Raw genomic sequence first — 17,230 nt, 5'->3', positions numbered from 1 at the left:
TTGGTCATAAATTGTTGTGGTCATAAGTTGAAGCACCCACATGACTAGAAACAATTTACTGTTTTTACATGGTTATTAAGTAAATCATGCAATCATAAGTTTGAATCATATGGTCATTATGTAAATCCATTGTCCCAAAAGTCATGTGATTGCAGGGAGGGGCAGAAAAGTTAGGCAGTGCTTTATGGGCAGTAAAGCACTGTTTCTAGGCTGTTATAACTTCAAATGGTCATTAAATGACCATTCATAAACTGACGACTACTATTGTTGTAGAAAAATATTTTAAGCAAGAACCACATGTGAAGGATTCAAGGTCTAACTCAAAAGTATTGCAATTTAAATACTGCATTATGACAATAAAATCTTCCTTCATCATTACTACTTCTAGGCATTTAGTCCAGGGAAATGTTTAGTGAACATAAAGTTACCATTTAAACTGAGAAGTAGATTAGGCAAATAATAATTCTGGTAGATTAATAAACTAATGATAGATTAATGAACAGTGGGGTATAAACTAAGAAAATCAGGCAACAGTGAAAATGCAGATGGGAAAGTAAAGAAAGTTTTTGTTGAAATAGTTTTTGTTTGTTAATCTGGGAACAGAGAAAAGTTTCAAAGAAAAAATATAAATGTTATTAAAATAATGCTGATAACAAATTAGTAAGAGTTGGAAAAGCTGCAGCAGAAGTACATTTCCCATGTAATGTCCTGCTACAAAGGTTATAATCATTATTTGCCAAAAACAAAACAACAGATACTGCTGCTGAGGATTAACAAAAGTGCTTGGGAAAATTTGTACCACTAAACAATCCCTCCAGGACAGTTCCATAAAAAGAAAATGTAAACTTTACCTTTTCTACCTTCTTGTCAGAAATATCTTGTTTTTCTAGAACTGCCATACTTTCTTTCAAATTCTTCACTATGTCTGCAGGAGACTTGTGTGATTTGCCAAAGGGAAATGGCATGCTTGCAAACGACAAGTGTCTTTTCTTCTAGAAGTCTTCTTTTACCTAAAAATTAAGAAGGGAGAGAGTTAAGAGTAGTAAAGAAAGCATGTAACACCTGGATACAAAAAAGCTGAATTGAGCCTGAGATTTTCAGCTTCAAATTGCCGCAGAACACTGAAGTAAATGCATGGAGTGTATAAGTTTAATTCCACAGAAGTTAGCAACCTTTATAAAAATTAGAATTTAGCCTGTCCAAATTAATTAATTTTCAAATTAATATTTTACAGATACAAAACAGTTCTGACTTTTTTAACGTTTTGGGCAATAAACTTTCCAAAAACCACCTGCAGACCAAATGCTTTAAACTACAGATTAGAGCCATCTTAAATATGCAAAATATTATCCCTATAGAAGAGTCCTCAACCAACCGACTGTGAACCGGCACCAGTCAGAGGCCCACCAGGAACCGGGCCGTGCCAGCAAGCGAAGCCCCATCCATGCACGCACAGGATACAGGCAGTAAGCAAAACCACGTCTCCATGGCCCACAGAAAAAAAGCCCTCCATGGAACACAAAAGGTTGGGGGGGGGAGCTGGTATAGAACAGTTCCACACAATTTTTGCAGTTTGTTTTTTCAATTTTATAAAATATACAGGTGGTAGCTCCTACTCAAAATTTATCTGTTTTAGAAACTAAGTAGGATCAGGCTTCATTAGTAACTGAGCAAGACAGTTCCAGAGAATACCATGTCTGGAGGCATCCTGGGAGAAGGCAATGGAAAATCACTTCCATACTGTTGCTGAAAAGATATATTATCTGTAAGGATATCGGCACAGGAATCAAGTTCAACCTGAATTTATTTAATTAGTTTTTCAGCATCCAAGTAGGTAAAAGTGCTATTTAATAATTAATCCCTTGTTATTTTATGACTGGGAGCAAAAACAGTTTTTTAAAAAAAAAAAAAGCTGAAGGGCTATTTACAAAAAAAAAAAGCTTGGTGAAGGCTAAGGGAACATAGCTGCCCCATGAAATGTACTTAGGAAGCAAAATGTAATTGCCTAGTTAGTCCTTACAAATCTGAACTAACATGGTTAAGGCTGGCTGGGAGCTTCTGGAGGTGGAATTCAAGCATTTCCACAGGAATTAGGTTTGGTTGGCTGCCTCTATTCCAGGGGTGTCAAACTCAATTTCACTGAGGGCCACATAAGCATTGTGGTGCCCTCAGGGGTGCTGGGTGGGCATGGTCCACTGGGTGGGCATGGTCCACTGGGTGGGCATGGCTCCAGTGGTCACAGCTGAGTGGGTGGGTGTGGCCACCATGCCATTGTTCAATGGGGAGGACGCCTATAGGGGGCTGGACAGGGTTGGGGGACATCCAGGGGGACTCTGGCAGGTAAGGCGGTGGGCAGGAAGCTTCTCCTGTGGGGTGAGTTGAGGCAAAACAAGGGGCAGGGCAGGGGTGCCATTGGCACAGGGCAAGGCGAGGCATGGGCCGGGGTGGCTGCTGCCTGACACCATCGGCCCCCGCACACAGAGGCCAGCGAGTGCATGGGAGCTGATGGTGTCCGTCAGCAGCCAGAGCCTGCCAGCCCCTCGACCGGCGCACTGTGAATACCAGGCCAGCCCTCCGGCAGCAGCAGGCGGAGAGGGGGAGGTGAGGGGGGCGGGAGGTGCGTGATGCAGACCGCCAGATGTGCCTTTCAATCAAAGAAAAAAGATTAAAGTGTATTTTTCCTAAACAATGGCTCCATTTGGCTTTTAAAATTACATATAGTTCTCGAGTTAAAACTCGAGAGAGGGCCTCCTCAGGGTGCCGTCGGCCAGACAATGTCGGCTGGTGAACCCTAGGGGGAGGGCCTTCTCTGTGGGAGCACCAGCCCTTTGGAACCAACTCCCCCTTGAGCTTCGGATGGCCCCGGACCTCCGGTCCTTTCGCCGCAACCTCAAAACTTTCTTCTTCCATCAGGCTGACCTGGATTGATGATGGGTTTTTAAATATGTTTTAATTTTTAACTGTGTAGTTAATTTATTTTGGGGCTGTTATTTAATTCTTTTTTAATTTTTGTATTGTTTTTTTTTAATTGTTGTTAGCCGCCCTGAGTCCTTCGGGAGATAGGGCGGCATATAAGTCCCAAAAATAAATAAATAAATATTTGTCCAGTAACCATTTGAAGTTACGGCAGGGCTGAACAAAAGGACTTTCCACCCATGCACAAAGTTAAAGGCCACTGCAGTGCCCTTGCAATAATGTGCTCAAAATTCAGGCCCGTAGCCCACACCCGCACTTAGGACCACCAAGGTGCTTCTACTCCCCCCTCCCCATCTTCCCCACTTATTCCCTTTGGCCACCTGTGCACAATGGCTCCTGCTAGCTTAGTTGACTTCCATCATCTTGTCCCATTGCTGACCAAGTCCTTTTCAAGGTAGGTATTGGCTGCACAAGACTTTCTTCCTAAGATTGCAGTTTCCTTGCAAAATATCTGGAAGTTGGCTTACAAAGCTGCAGCCAGGCATATCTCACCATCATCAGGAGCAAGAACATATGAAGGTCAGTTAGGCAGCAGATGCAAGGACTTTGAAGCGCAAGGTGGCAAGAATGACTGGGACTGGGCTGGAACAGCTGGGGCTTCCAGGGGCACCTGCGGCTACATGCCGTGGCTCAGGGGGGGTTTACAGCCCCAGAGCTGTGGCATGCCAAGAAACCCCTAAGTTGCAGCATGCCAAGGAGTCCCAAAACTGCCTCAGACCTATTTACACATTTCAATAATTCCTTCAAATATTTCACATGCATTTATGGCCTTTTAAAGTAAGATCATTATACAGTAGTAGAAAGGAACAACATACTGCTTGTTTATGATTCATACTGATTCAGTTTCCAAGTTAGCAAAACTAAGGAGTTCTGGAAATTTGTTTAAAGTTGAACTACTGATATAAATCTAAGTTTACAGTATTGTGAAAAAGAAGTTCTATGTACTGTATATTCTCATTCTGATTTTCCTTCAGCAGTCCATTATAGATTGTCTGTTATTCCTACCAATAATATTATACAGTATATATTTTTGAGACTCACATACAGCTTGTACTCTACTTTCAACCAGAATTGAGCCTAAAATTTCTGTTGCTTTGTGAGACATTTGTTAAGTACATTTGCCCCATTTTACGACCTTTCTAGTAACACAGTTGTTCAGTGAATTTGTCTTTCCCATTGACTTTGCTCCTCAGGTTACAAAAGCTGATTACATGACCTTGGTACTGCAAACATAATAAATATGAGCCAGTTGTCAAGCATCTCAATTTTGATCACATGACCTGGGGATGCTGCAATGGTCATGTAAAAAAACATCATTAAGTCACTTTTTCCAGTGCCACTTAATTTTGAACTGTTGTAAGTGGAAGACTACCTGTATATGCTTGATTCATAAAACTAGAATTAGGAACAGTTAGTAGTTCAGAATTAATTAACAAACAGAACTATTTAAAGGGTAATAATGAAACAACTAAGTGTTAATTACTTTAGAGCTATTATAGCGATAATGGGGTTCTATGTTTAGTTATATGATCCCCATTTAGACAGCAACTTTTGTACAATGTCAAAAGAGGGAAACGGAAAATATAGTTCTTGACATTCAACCAGTTCGAAATTAGAACAGCACTGAAAAAATCTGACTTACAACAGATCCTCGCACTTACAACAACTGCAGCATCCATGTCAGAGTCCTTACCAGCCCTGGTTCCACAAATGATAAATGATGGTCAACAAGGTAGCTGGCTAGTCAGGAACGTTCTGACCAGTGTTTATTGATGGCGAATAACAGCAAATAAAGTCAGCACTGGGAGTGACTTGCTCCCAGTGCCTTATATACCGGCAATTCCCTTAGCTCCACCCCCCATTCAACCAGTCAGCATCCGGCGCCCGTCCCTAAAACCAGCATTGCTGGTCTCCGCCTCCCCTCTCCAGCATCATCTCCAGCAGCCCAGCATGCAGCCAGGAGCTTCAGCTATGGCTACTGTAGTGCCCTATGGTCATGTGAGGAAAATTCAGGCATTTAGCCAGCCCTTACAAACACAGGGAGATGGCAACTGCTCCTGCCCACCTATCCTTCCCGCTCCAACGGGTCCTTTGGGCCAGGCTAGGTACCCACAGATCTTGGGCCTGCCTCCAGCCCAGGTGGGTGGGGAGATTTCATAAATTCTGTCAAAGCCCAATGTCATCATTCTAAGAGCTTGAGACTATACCACCCTTTTTAACTGATTTTTAAACACAATACAATTGATAATTTATGCCTAAAATGAATGTATAATCAATATAACATTGAATTGGATATGCTTTGTTGTGTTTTAAAATCATGAAGGACCTTACTTTCAATCTATGAATTCACAGCTATTATAAAATTTCCAAATTATGATGCATCCAAGACACATGATATAATTAAACTATAAACAAGCCTAAAGCTGAAATGTTCTGACACTGATGGGCAGAAATGTACACGTTATACCACTAAATAGCTACAGTAATAGCAGCTACTAATCTAGCTTTAAATGTTAACTGGCAGATGACAATGCTAACACAATGATAGTATTCATGGTGATCACGTGATAATACTGGCAAAGATACAGTTCCTTGCATTGTTTTTCATTCAGTAACACATGTAAACCCAAAGCAAGTAACTTTGATCTTGAAACAAACATGCTGGGCTACCAGTATAATGCACAACAAAGAATAGACGCTTTTTCATATATTCTCTAATTGCTAATATAAGAATACCAATAATATTCAACAAGACAAGAATAAAGCATTTTAGCCCTTATAGAAAGGCACAAGCTGTAACTTTTAAGTCACTTTATTCAATAAATGCACATCATCAAATGCCGCTACACCACCAAAAGAAATGTCTTTGGTTTGTTATGTATAATGCATGTAATGACGACAGATTAAAAGAAGCCAATTTATAGAATCAGAACTATAAGGGTCCATTTAAATAATAAAATTCAATTACCTGGTCACTACAATCTGTTCTCATCTGTTCCATGAACCCTTGCATATATTGGTTTTCATATATCCTTAATCATATACTATGTGCATGCATGAAAATGGTGGCTATTGTTATAGTACCCTTTGCGCAATAACAGAACTAATTAGGACTTTGGGGAGTGTGGATTTTTTTTAAGCTTTCAAATCAGATTTGACTCCTGGAGACTGCCTGGATTAATCTCTGCAATTTCCTTGGCAAGATTTTGGAAGTGGTTTGCCATTGCCTGCTTTCTAGGGCTGAAAAACTGTCTGGGTGAAGGTCATCCAGCTGGCTTTGTGTCTAAGGCAGGACTAAAATTCACAATCTCCCAGTTTCAAGCTTGGTGCCTACACCAAATAAGGACATAGATTGAAATTATAATTTATACACCATAATTACATAGATTAATGGCAATGTACTCAGTGCACGTTTGGTATTTGTCATCCTTTGCATAATCTATGTAAATACCAACCATTTAAGTATTTATATTAAATATTTCTACAAGGATGCTGACTTTTTTTCATTATATTTATTAATCAAACAGTAACAGTTTTAATTATCATGTTATTCTGCTTTGAAGGATAATACCTAGAGAACCCAAAAAGTTATTAATATGACTCTGGGAAGCTTTAATTCAATGACAATTTGATTGAATTATTCCTTCAACTTCAATCAACATAATTAAATATATAACATTGTATCAAGTTCTTTCAAATCATTTTAACAATTCAACAAAGTAAAATACTTTTCTGCATAATCAATATACTTGTCAAGTCTCTTTCACAATTTCATTCAAATCTTGATTGACATGGAAAAAACCTATTAATTATCTACCATAATATAAGCACAACTTCAATATGTTGTATCCCCCATCTTCATTTTAACTCATTTTAAAAATAAAAGAACTATAGCATTTTATAATACAGGTCTTGGTGACGTTAAAAGCAAATATATTATTTTTCATATTGCCCAAATTAATATAACCTAACACTAAACGATGTGTTCACTTCACATAATTGAATGAAATCTCATTTATAATAGAAGTAAATACTTTTGCTAATTAAAACTTTATCTACACATTGCAAGCTAATTGAAGATTATAAAAGTATTCCATAGTGTCAGAAAACTCTTTTAAAAACTTGAAGCAAAACTACATAAATACAGGTAGTCTTTGAATTACAACCAAATCTTTAGTAAAGTTACAACAGCATGGAAAGAAATGACTTACAACTGGTCCTTGCACATATGACCATCGCAGCATCACCAAAGTCACGTGGTTACAACATCCTAGCCTAATGTGATCATCATCTGTGACCTTCCCAGCTGGCTTCCAATAAGCACAGAAGGGGGAAAACAGATTTGCTTAACGAGCATGCAATTCACTTTAACAGCTGCAGTGATTCACTTAACAACCATGGCAAAAATATGTCACAAAACCATGCATGACTCATTTAACAACTGCCTTGTCTTAGCAATGGAAATTCCGGTCCCAATTGAGGGTCGTCAATCAAGGACTGTATTTATAAATTGTATTGCTTCCCAGCTGGAAAATTTAATTTCAACTAGCAATATAAATATTTTCTGCATATTTCAATCCTGAAGATGATAAAGGAATGTTTCTAATTTGCATGTTTAGTATCAGAGAGACTGTGGAAAGAAAATACAAGTGTTTCTGTAACTGAACATTATTCCAATACTCATAGTGCAATGCAAAAGACAATTCTAGAAGTATAATTATATAAAAGACTATTCTAGAAGAAATAATTATAGAATTATTTAATTCATATTTAGTGTGGGTGAGGAGAAGGAGAAAATAATGCAACAGTTCCATATTAAGTGCAGAAGGAATTTGCATACTATTTTAGCACACAAAAAGGCTACTTGAGTCTTTCATGACAAAGAGGATGCCATAAATTCCACAGTTTCAATATTTTGTTATTTTAAAGTGTTATGTCCCTGAATTAGATTGCTTCAAACACACCCATTGTAACTGATTTACAAAGCACATCATTTAGCTTCCCTAGACACTGTGGAGCCAGACATGTAAGTTGCAAAAAGCACTAGTTTCAAAAGAAATTATGCATGACAAAACTTCATTTCAATCATGGAATCTAATTATTCAAAATGTTTTGGTTGCCTATGGCAAACAATTGCCCCTAGCTAATAGCTACATCCTACTAATATCATATCACAACTGTTGGAACCATAAATGGAACTGCTGCTGGGCAAACGACAAAAGTACATTGCTACATTGACAAATCTATCTCTAGATAACCTTACTGTATTAACAAACCAAACTGGGTAACATTTTGAACAGCCTCATACAAGGAGAAAAGGGATAAAGATATGTTTTGGGAAACATGTATGAAGGCACAAATTTTCATTAAGCTATTATATTATTCAAGCAATATCTAGCAAAGGCAACAGAATAAAGCTGATTTTTTCAAATTACTTAAGTGACCAGGATCATTAAATATTTGATTGATATGGCAAAAGTCCCTGTCAGCCTCACTAGGTACACCAGACCAATAAATCAACTGTACAGGAACACAAAAATGATTGTTTATTTTTTATTTTTATAATAACAAAATCTTGTAAGTTTGATTATGTTGTACGTCTTCCAACTTCTGGTAAGTTACTGAATTAGGGAGGTGTCTGTCTGAGCTTGTTTTGAATGTTACCTGGATGTTCTGGACTTAAAAAGTGTTTTATAGTGTATCACCTTAGCAAAGGAAATTGCAAATCTCTGTCAAGGTAATCTGCCTTATTCTCTACAGCAGGGGTGGGCAAATAATATTCCCAGGGGGCCACATGAGAAACTGGAACATTGTGGAGGGCTGCCACCACTGCCCCCACCCCCACCTGTGTCTGGATAGGGACAAAGAGCCGGATGTGGCCCACAGGCCATAAAATGCCCATATCTGCTCTACACTTAAGTCAATTATTATTTAACCAAGAGAAATGGATACATAAATTGACACTCCTATGTCTTCATTAACACTTTCAAATAAATATTAAAAGAATTCAGTTACTGAAATAACTTTGTATTTCCAATGCATGTACAACAATAATGCAGCTTTTGAAACTGATTGTGGTATAATGGCCATTATAATTAATGTAATGTATGGATAATTAGATCTTTTAGAAATTCTGAACAATTTTATAAGATGTAAATTATCATTTTATTCGCTTAAGGAATGGTTCTAATCAATAAGCTATCTGCAACTGATGTCTAACACTTTGTAATAGCAATTATATAAGCTACATTCAAATGCATAAGTACTGATAGCAACCTAAAGAGCCATATGTGTACAGGTTTAAGACATTTAGAGAAGAACACAAAGGCCCACATGTAACTGCCTGATTTACAGTGTAGACAAAAATGAAAAAAGTTATCAGTCTCATAATTGCTACATTTATAATACTGGCGATATTATAACTCAGTATTATAACTCAGGTGCAGGAGTTGTTTCTATTCAAAGATCTGAAAATTTATTGCATTTGGGATTATAAAGCATCTGTGAAAATAGTCATGACCATCAAGCCAATTTTTAATTCACTGATTATATGCCATCAACTCTTTGTCAACTATGAGATGTTCTTCATTAGAATCTGTGCCTAACCTTGTCCTTCAGGTCTTCCAATGATGTACCTATCATCATAATAACTGAGTCTATCCCCCCTGCTGTTCGTCATCCTCTTCTTTTTCCTTACACCTTTTCCAGCATTCCCTTCTCCAGAGAGCTAGGTTTTCCATAATCTGTCAAAGTAAGATAATTTTTGGTCATTTGTGCCTTGAGTAAGACCTCTGTGATTGCTCTGCTTGATGATCCATTGGTTTGTTTCTTTGGCTGTCCATGACAATTTCGGGAGACTTCATCAATACTAAAATTCCGAAGAGTCAATATTCTTTCTGTCCTACTTCAAATTCCAGCTTTTGCTTCCCTAGAGCAGGGGTCCCCAATCCCCGGTCCGCATGCAGCAACCGGTCCGCACAAACAAGCAAAGGCAGCACACAAAACCATGCACCAGTCCCTGGTGCCCAAAAGGTTGGGAACCTCTGCCCTAGAGTGTCACGGGGAATACCACTGCTTTCACGATTCTGATCTTTTTTACCTCTAGACTGGCTCAAATAACTATTGTCAATAAACCTGCATAAACTCTCCCCATCTCTAATAAAAAGTTCACATACAAAAACTATGACGCAGTACAGATTCTCTCAAACAGAACTTGTTCCTAGGCCAGATTTAAAGGGTGGGGTTTTTTTAGCAATCAATGAAGCACAACAATGTGGGATTATGGCAACTGACAGAACATTCTCTGCTACAGAGGCCCTACAGGTATATTATGCAGACATTCATTTGGCATCAGCCAAAAGATGGCCTTCTCTATTCTAACATTTATTACCATGGACAATCTTCTCTTAAAGCAAACACCACCATGTTACAGTTTAGACTGACATTCATCTTAGCATCAGAAAATAAATGATTGTGTTGATGTTTTATACCTGTGTTGTATACCTGTGGACTGTGGGCCATAAGGGGATTGCAACCAGGTTGTGGAAAGGGCTGGTGAGCGCACGCATATCTCACTTGCGTGAGCAGCGAACAAACATCCTCCATTTCCATGAGTGGCAGGCGCATGTGCACGCCACTCATGCAAATGGAGCTGTGTGCTCATGCATGCGCTTGCTGGCTGCTCACGCATAACCATCTTCTTCCTCCCCACACACAAATCCAGGAATGTTGGTGAACTGTTACATTACATTTGATTCTGTGATTCATCCTACTTCATTTTTATGTATTTTTTAAACTGTTCATTGTCCAGAAATATTTCAGCTAAATCAACAACATGCAGCATATAGGTAGTTCTCATTTAGCAACTACTATTGGGACTGGCAGCTGTATCATTAAGTGAAATCATCAATAAATGGGAAATCACAATACTGTGCTTTCCTTTTCCCTACTTCCCACCCTTTAGAATGCTCATTCAAATTCTGGGATAATAAGCAAGCAAAGAATTGTTTGCATTTATATTCATTGGAGAGGAAAGGATTACTAAGAGGTAAGCAGGCACACAATAAGGAATACATACTGAAAGGAATGCAGTAGACTAGCAGCTCAAGCATGCCCAAGGCTGGCAGCCACAAGCTCACTTGTAAACCGCCCGGTGTATTTCCCATTGTGTGCCTGCCTTCTCTCTTGAAACCCCTTCTTCTCCAATATCTCCACTCTGCCAGTAGGGAGGAGACCACCAAAAAAAAAAAGCCACACACAGGAGACTGCCTACAATTAGGCAAACTATGTATCTATTTATTTAACTTGGGTTTTTCCTTTTTACCCCCTTTTCCTTATTTAGACAATCTCTCCACTCTTTGTGGGGGGAGAAAAGCCACATTAATTTCAATGTGTATTTCCCATTGCATACCTGCTTACCCTCTTGTAACCCCTTACTCTCTGCAGGCAAGGAATAAAAACAGCTGAGACACAGGACAATTCATATTGACTATAATGGTGATCATGTGACTGAGGGACACTGAGGTCATAAATGCAGGCATTAGTCAAAATGGTGGTCATTAGTGTTTGTTCAGCAACTATTTAAAGTTATGATAGATATAAATGCTACTTACAATTGGTCTGCAAAGTTTTGACTGTTGCAACTCCCGTGGTCACATGATCAAAATTCAGGTGCTTGGCAGTCCACCTGCATTTAGTACTGCAAGGTACACTTCTGCTTCCCCCCCTCCTCACTTGCCTATCTCCCCCCATCACTACTCTTCTGGTCACCCTTGGTTCTGTTGCCTTTTCTGTCCTGCACTCCAATGTTCCTGCTATCCCTAACATTCTGGCTCTTTAGTAGCTGCTTTGTGAATGGACAGCTGTGCCTTGTCAGCAGTGAGAGGAAGAAGACAACAAAGATAAAGGAGGTGGAAGGTATGGCCAAGGTATGAGAAGAGTACAAAGGGCCAAGGTGCAGGATAGAGTGTAGGGTGATGGGGCAGTGGAGGGTAGAGTATCCAAAAGGGTGAAGATGGGGGGGGGGAGATAGGAAAATGAGGGGAATTGGAGACTAGAGAGGCAGGGCAGTAGAAGTGTGAGGTTCTGGCCTAATAACAACAACTAGGACTACTGAGTTGCTAAGCAATGCAGTCATGTGATGCAGCAATGCAGTCATGTGATGTTTCACCTAATGATATCACTTAGCCACCAAAATTAGGTTATTAAACAAGGACTAACTGTAAAGTTGTCTTTTTATACATAATACAAATATGTAAGTGTGCATTAGAAATGTGTGTTTATAAAGCACCTCTCAATATAAAGCTATTACTTTTCATGGGATTGGATAAATGTCCAGAACTTCAATATGATCTGATAAGGTGATATGATCTGGTTTAAGGTGACAGGTATTACATGTATGCCCATGCTCAACCCACACTAAAATACTTTGTTCCCTTCCCCATCCAAAGTACTACCTACTATAAAAATAATCCTAACCTCAACAATTTACTTTACTTTGAAATGCTTTAAGAATCTGTAAATGAGATTGGGATTGTTTGCAAGGATAATATACAAGTTTAATATAAAACTATCACATTTTGAAAGATTATATCAGCATTAGGCTAATACGTGTTACAAATTAAGTTTTGTCAACAAACAAAAATAATAGCATAAGTTCCATCCTTTCTGTAACATTTGAAAAAATGTTGCGTAAAAGATATTCACAAATGTACACTACTGTGATTCAGTACAGTCCCATGAAGCAGCCCTAATATGACTGGAATTTTGTTTCTTACAGCACAATCAGGAAAGAGTTGCCAAAATTCAGTACAGTAAGTCATCAGGTGTTGCTTAAATACTCAACAAGAGAACATTTATTTGCACAAGAGGGTGAAAGGGCCTCTAGATATCCCACCTGTAATTGGAACTCTGCCAAATAATTAAATATAAAATATAATAACAAAATTGTCAACTTGATCCTAAAAATCTATACCGGTTCAACTGTTATATACAGCATTTAAAGCATTTATTTATAAGTAGCACAATATTGCCTGATTTTACAGTACCTAAATTGCTATGAAAAATAACTATGACTGAATTAATCAGTTTCATTAATTTAATATTTATTCTGTAAACATTTCCTGAAATAAAGATGCTTTATTTTGAAAGCAAATTGTAAATCTTACTATACATCTTTTAACTGCTGGATTTCCTCTTAGAATATAAATTAAAGAATTAGGCTATTTCTGGCTGGGCTTCAATTATTAATTTAAAAAACAGGTATCCATCTAATGAAAAGACCAGCACACATACCATTAACACTTCAGAACAGATTTTTTTCCATGAAATATGAAGTAGAAATTGATCCTGAAATATATACATACAACATTGTCATGGTTTCTAAACCAACCAGTCAAACTTACTATCATCTCAAACAAGTAGCAAAGAAGTATTACACTGTTTCATTTTAAAATAAAATCAGAAATATACAGGCTGCAAAAGACTAAAGTCTACAGAAATCAATGTAAATTGAAATAATGAAAAGGGAAACCAATACTCTCTACTTTTTTCTATTTCCTACATTTCTGGCAAGATGCCAAACAAAATTCTGCTACTTCCAACATGATTTTAGAGTCTTGATTTGCAAGTAAGCAGCTTTCATAAAATCATCATGAGCATCTAGGATTTTTCTATTAAGGGAGCAATCACAGTTTCTTTTCTTAATCAGTTGATTATGTGACAAAGATACTGAAAATTCACTTTTAGGCTTCAATAGCGGAAAATCTAATTTGCCATCAAATATACTGCAAACAATTATTACCATATTAATGTAATATACACACTAAGTCTGATTAAATATCAAGAAAAATCTAGTAAAATTTAAATACATGTGTGATTAGTAAGATGATTTCCAACTTAAAGAAATTGCCTTGAAATTGTTCTCAAAGGAACAGGCCATATGGAAATATATCTTAGGAGCTATGTTTTAATTACCGGTAGTGATGTTATTTTCATTGGACTTTTAACTTTGCAGATATTAGTCTTACACTCATGAATTCATGACATTACTTAAAATGCTAGTATTTCTAAAGAAGTACAGAACTAGACAGATACTAAGTAGCTTTATTAAAATAAAAGTATAGTAAAAATATAATTTTAAAAACAAATATTGTAAACAATGTCAATCATATCAGAATCAGAAATATTCTTCCCTCCTGAACAAACATTTTATCTTAGGAATCTAGACATTTCAGGGAGGTAGAGCATTCTTGACATAACTTCACAGAACCAGTCATTGGCCTGTGACTAACAGTAATACATGATATAATCTCTTAAGAGTCTTTTAACACTGAAACAGTCAGTAGGCATGGGTGTACAGTAAGCTGTTATGTGATTTCCAAAATGCATGTAATTGCAATGAATATTTACAGGGCTAGTGGAAACAATAGCCATTATCCAAAAAGCCAGGGAGGCTTTCTCAAATACTCCAGTCTAAGTGCAACCTTCAAGCCCCATAAAAAGCCATCCCAAATGTCACCAGACAGGGATGGATGGAGATAGAGAGAGAGAGAGAGAGAGAGAGAGAGAGAAGGAAGTACTGATACTGAGAGAAAATGAGCTTAATTTAAGAAACTCTATGATAGTTAAATTTACATATTTAAAACTGTTACCAAAGTATCTGATTTACGTTATTAAGCAACAATACTGCTTTGTTGGAAGTTATTAGGATTCAGTGAAGAAAAACTACATCAACTAATTTCTTACAGTTGGACTATACTATTTACATATCTTTGTTTTCTGAAAAGAAATGATGCTATTAAATGACAACAATTTTGGAAGTTACATTATCTTTGTCTTAAATAATAAACGATTATCATGCATCAAATAATACTTCATCTGCTTTGCTATAAGCTATTTTTGTAAAAATGATATCTTTTGAAGATAAAGATAAAAACTTAAGCAATTTAGTGTACCCAATTATATTTTCTATGCGATGTAGCATTGTTAAGTTCTTAAAAATATCACAATGGAGAAATAAATGAATTATAACTTGAATGCTAAATATATAAAAAAAATCCTATTCAATTTTATACCCATTTTCCTTAGTATCCACAAATAAATTTAGAATTTTAAGAGTTTCATATATATGTAATAATTTATTAGCCTCATTTACAGCATATGTCATATAAAGCCTTATCAAAAACAAACTTTCTTTTAACATTTCTTGGAATGTGTTTAAAAGGACATTTCATCAGGAAACATAATTCAAAATGGTCAAGATACTTTTCTTTATACTTTATAACTATTCTATGTTTAGAAACAAAAAGGAAATTGTTTACATCTTTAAATTTCTATTTTGCATTCACTAATCAGCATGGAAAGTTTTGTTATCAGCTTTTCCACTGAAAAAGAGGAACTCATTTGATCAAGAGCTTACAGATCTCTCTCTCTCCCTTCCCCTCTATCCATCTAACTATGTTTCATTTCTCAGCTTTTAGATCTGCTTGTCTATAGTCCACATTTGTAACTTCTGTATGATTTGAAACATATTCATTAAACTTTATTTAAAGAAGCAACTTCATTAAGCAACATTTTCTGAAGACCTTGATCTACAATTTCCAAACAAAAATTTACACTGCCATTTTGTTGCCTTCTGCTATTCTTCATACATTACCAAGAACTGAAAAAATAAATTTCAGCTCTATGAAAATCAGTACAGAAGCATGCATTTTTATAAACATTAAGAAGCCAAAATTATCTAGCTTTGTAGTGCGATTGAGTACCCAGAGTAGGTCAAACCAATTAACTCAAGATAACACACCACCGAGAATAACATACAGTAAATCTCTGGTAACATCAGCAATAACTAGTACTATGCTTAAATATTTAAACACAGTCGCCAGGCCTATTCATATATCAAACGAATCTAGCAACGAAGATGTGCTACTTTTATCGATGTAGATATGTTTGCCTAAACTGGGCCTCCGGGTGCGTAATGGTTTTGCAAGAGAAAAGCAAATAACTTTTCATTTCTGCAGCACCACTAAACTGGCTGAACAAACCTAACGAGAATCTCTTTGCCTTTCAGTTTTAAAGGCCGCATTTTTTTTTAAACCTAACATTTCCGGATAGAACAAGGTCTTCTTCTTCCCTAAACACGGAGAGACAGGACTAATGGGCAAGCCGTTCCAGGCAAGGCAAGTTTCCCTGGATCTGGCTTACACAGATGACTATGCTCGGCCTTCCCAGCACTAAAAGGCAAGGAGCGGTCCGGGGTCGCCCAGGAGCGCGGCTCTTTTGGACCACCACCACCACCCCACCACCCCTTAACAGTGAAGCCGGAACTGATCCCCACCTCGCAGTTCCACGGTGAGGATCACGGAGGTGGATTAGAAGCCCCAGGGGTGTGAAACGACGAGAACGAGAAACCTGCTTCTCTTCTCTTCACCCAACGAGGTTCAAGCTGTGCCAGGCCGTCCGCACAGCACACCCCGCCGTCCAAGACACGCTTTCCCTCGCCCACTCCACGACTAGGCGGCTTGGAAGGCAGAGCCTTTGCCCCGCCCGGCCAGGCCAGGCCAGGCCAGGCCAGGCCTCGAAAAGCAAAAAGGAGCGAAGGATGTTCCCCAAGACAGGCCTCTCCCCCCCCACACACACACAGGCTTCGCTCCGCGCTGGGCTTGGTCAGCTGCGGCCCGCAAGGCCCGAGCAGACCCAACGCGACCTACCTTCTTCTTGAGGCGACGGGCGGCCTCGGCCTGCTGTCGTTGGAGGGTCGGCTCGCTTTCAGACGAGGCCCCAGCCGACTAGTTGTCGGCCTCGCTGGCCCCTCCCTCGCCCCGCGGTCCTGGCTGTGCAGCGACCCGACCCCCTCTCCGCTCTTCTTTTCCCTTCTCTTCCCTTCCCAGCCCGGCGGCGGATACTAACGACTGACGAGCAGTGGCGGGAAGGGAAAGGAAGCTCGAGCCCCGGTTGGAACGCGAGCTCGCTGCTGCCCTCTGCGGCGCGGAGGAATCGGAGCGGCTAGTGCCGCTCTTCGCTGCCCGCCGGCGTTCTGGAGAATACAATGGCAAGCCGGTAGGGAATGCCGCTGGACCTGGGCAAAGTCCGCGGTGGCCTTTCTTCGATATTGCCGGTCACAGTCTGACCTGTCATTAAAATGTTTCTCAATAATATCGAGATATTTTGCAACCGAGCACTATTTAACCCTGCTTCGTTTTCTGGATGTGCACGACATCCTGCACCATAAATTACTGTGTAGTCCAGGGGTCTT

The 17,230-nt window shown here is 38.6% G+C and overlaps 1 protein-coding gene across 2 annotated transcripts in view; it reads right to left on the bottom strand.

Moving 5' to 3' along the window:
* CAB39 (calcium binding protein 39) overlaps positions 1-16,867 on the bottom strand; it is a 32,446-nt gene extending 15,579 nt beyond the window's left edge. The window contains exons 1-2 of one of the 2 annotated variants that reach the window (XM_083364713.1): positions 16,686-16,867; positions 852-1,010 (exon numbers count right to left, since the gene is read on the bottom strand). In XM_083364713.1, the coding sequence (XP_083220839.1) occupies positions 852-965 (114 nt within the window). In that variant the 5' untranslated portion in view covers positions 966-1,010; positions 16,686-16,867. Of the gene's footprint in view, positions 1-851; positions 1,011-16,681 lie in introns of both variants that reach the window. The other variant, XM_083364714.1, reaches the window with a different exon arrangement.
* Positions 16,868-17,230: the final 363 nt, after the last annotated feature.

The sequence above is a fragment of the Vipera ursinii genome (assembly GCF_947247035.1).
Source record: "Vipera ursinii genome assembly, chromosome: 5".
Taxonomy (NCBI): domain Eukaryota; kingdom Metazoa; phylum Chordata; class Lepidosauria; order Squamata; family Viperidae; genus Vipera; species Vipera ursinii.
Note: the sequence above shows the minus strand (reverse complement) of the source record. Positions and strands in the feature narration are given on the sequence as shown.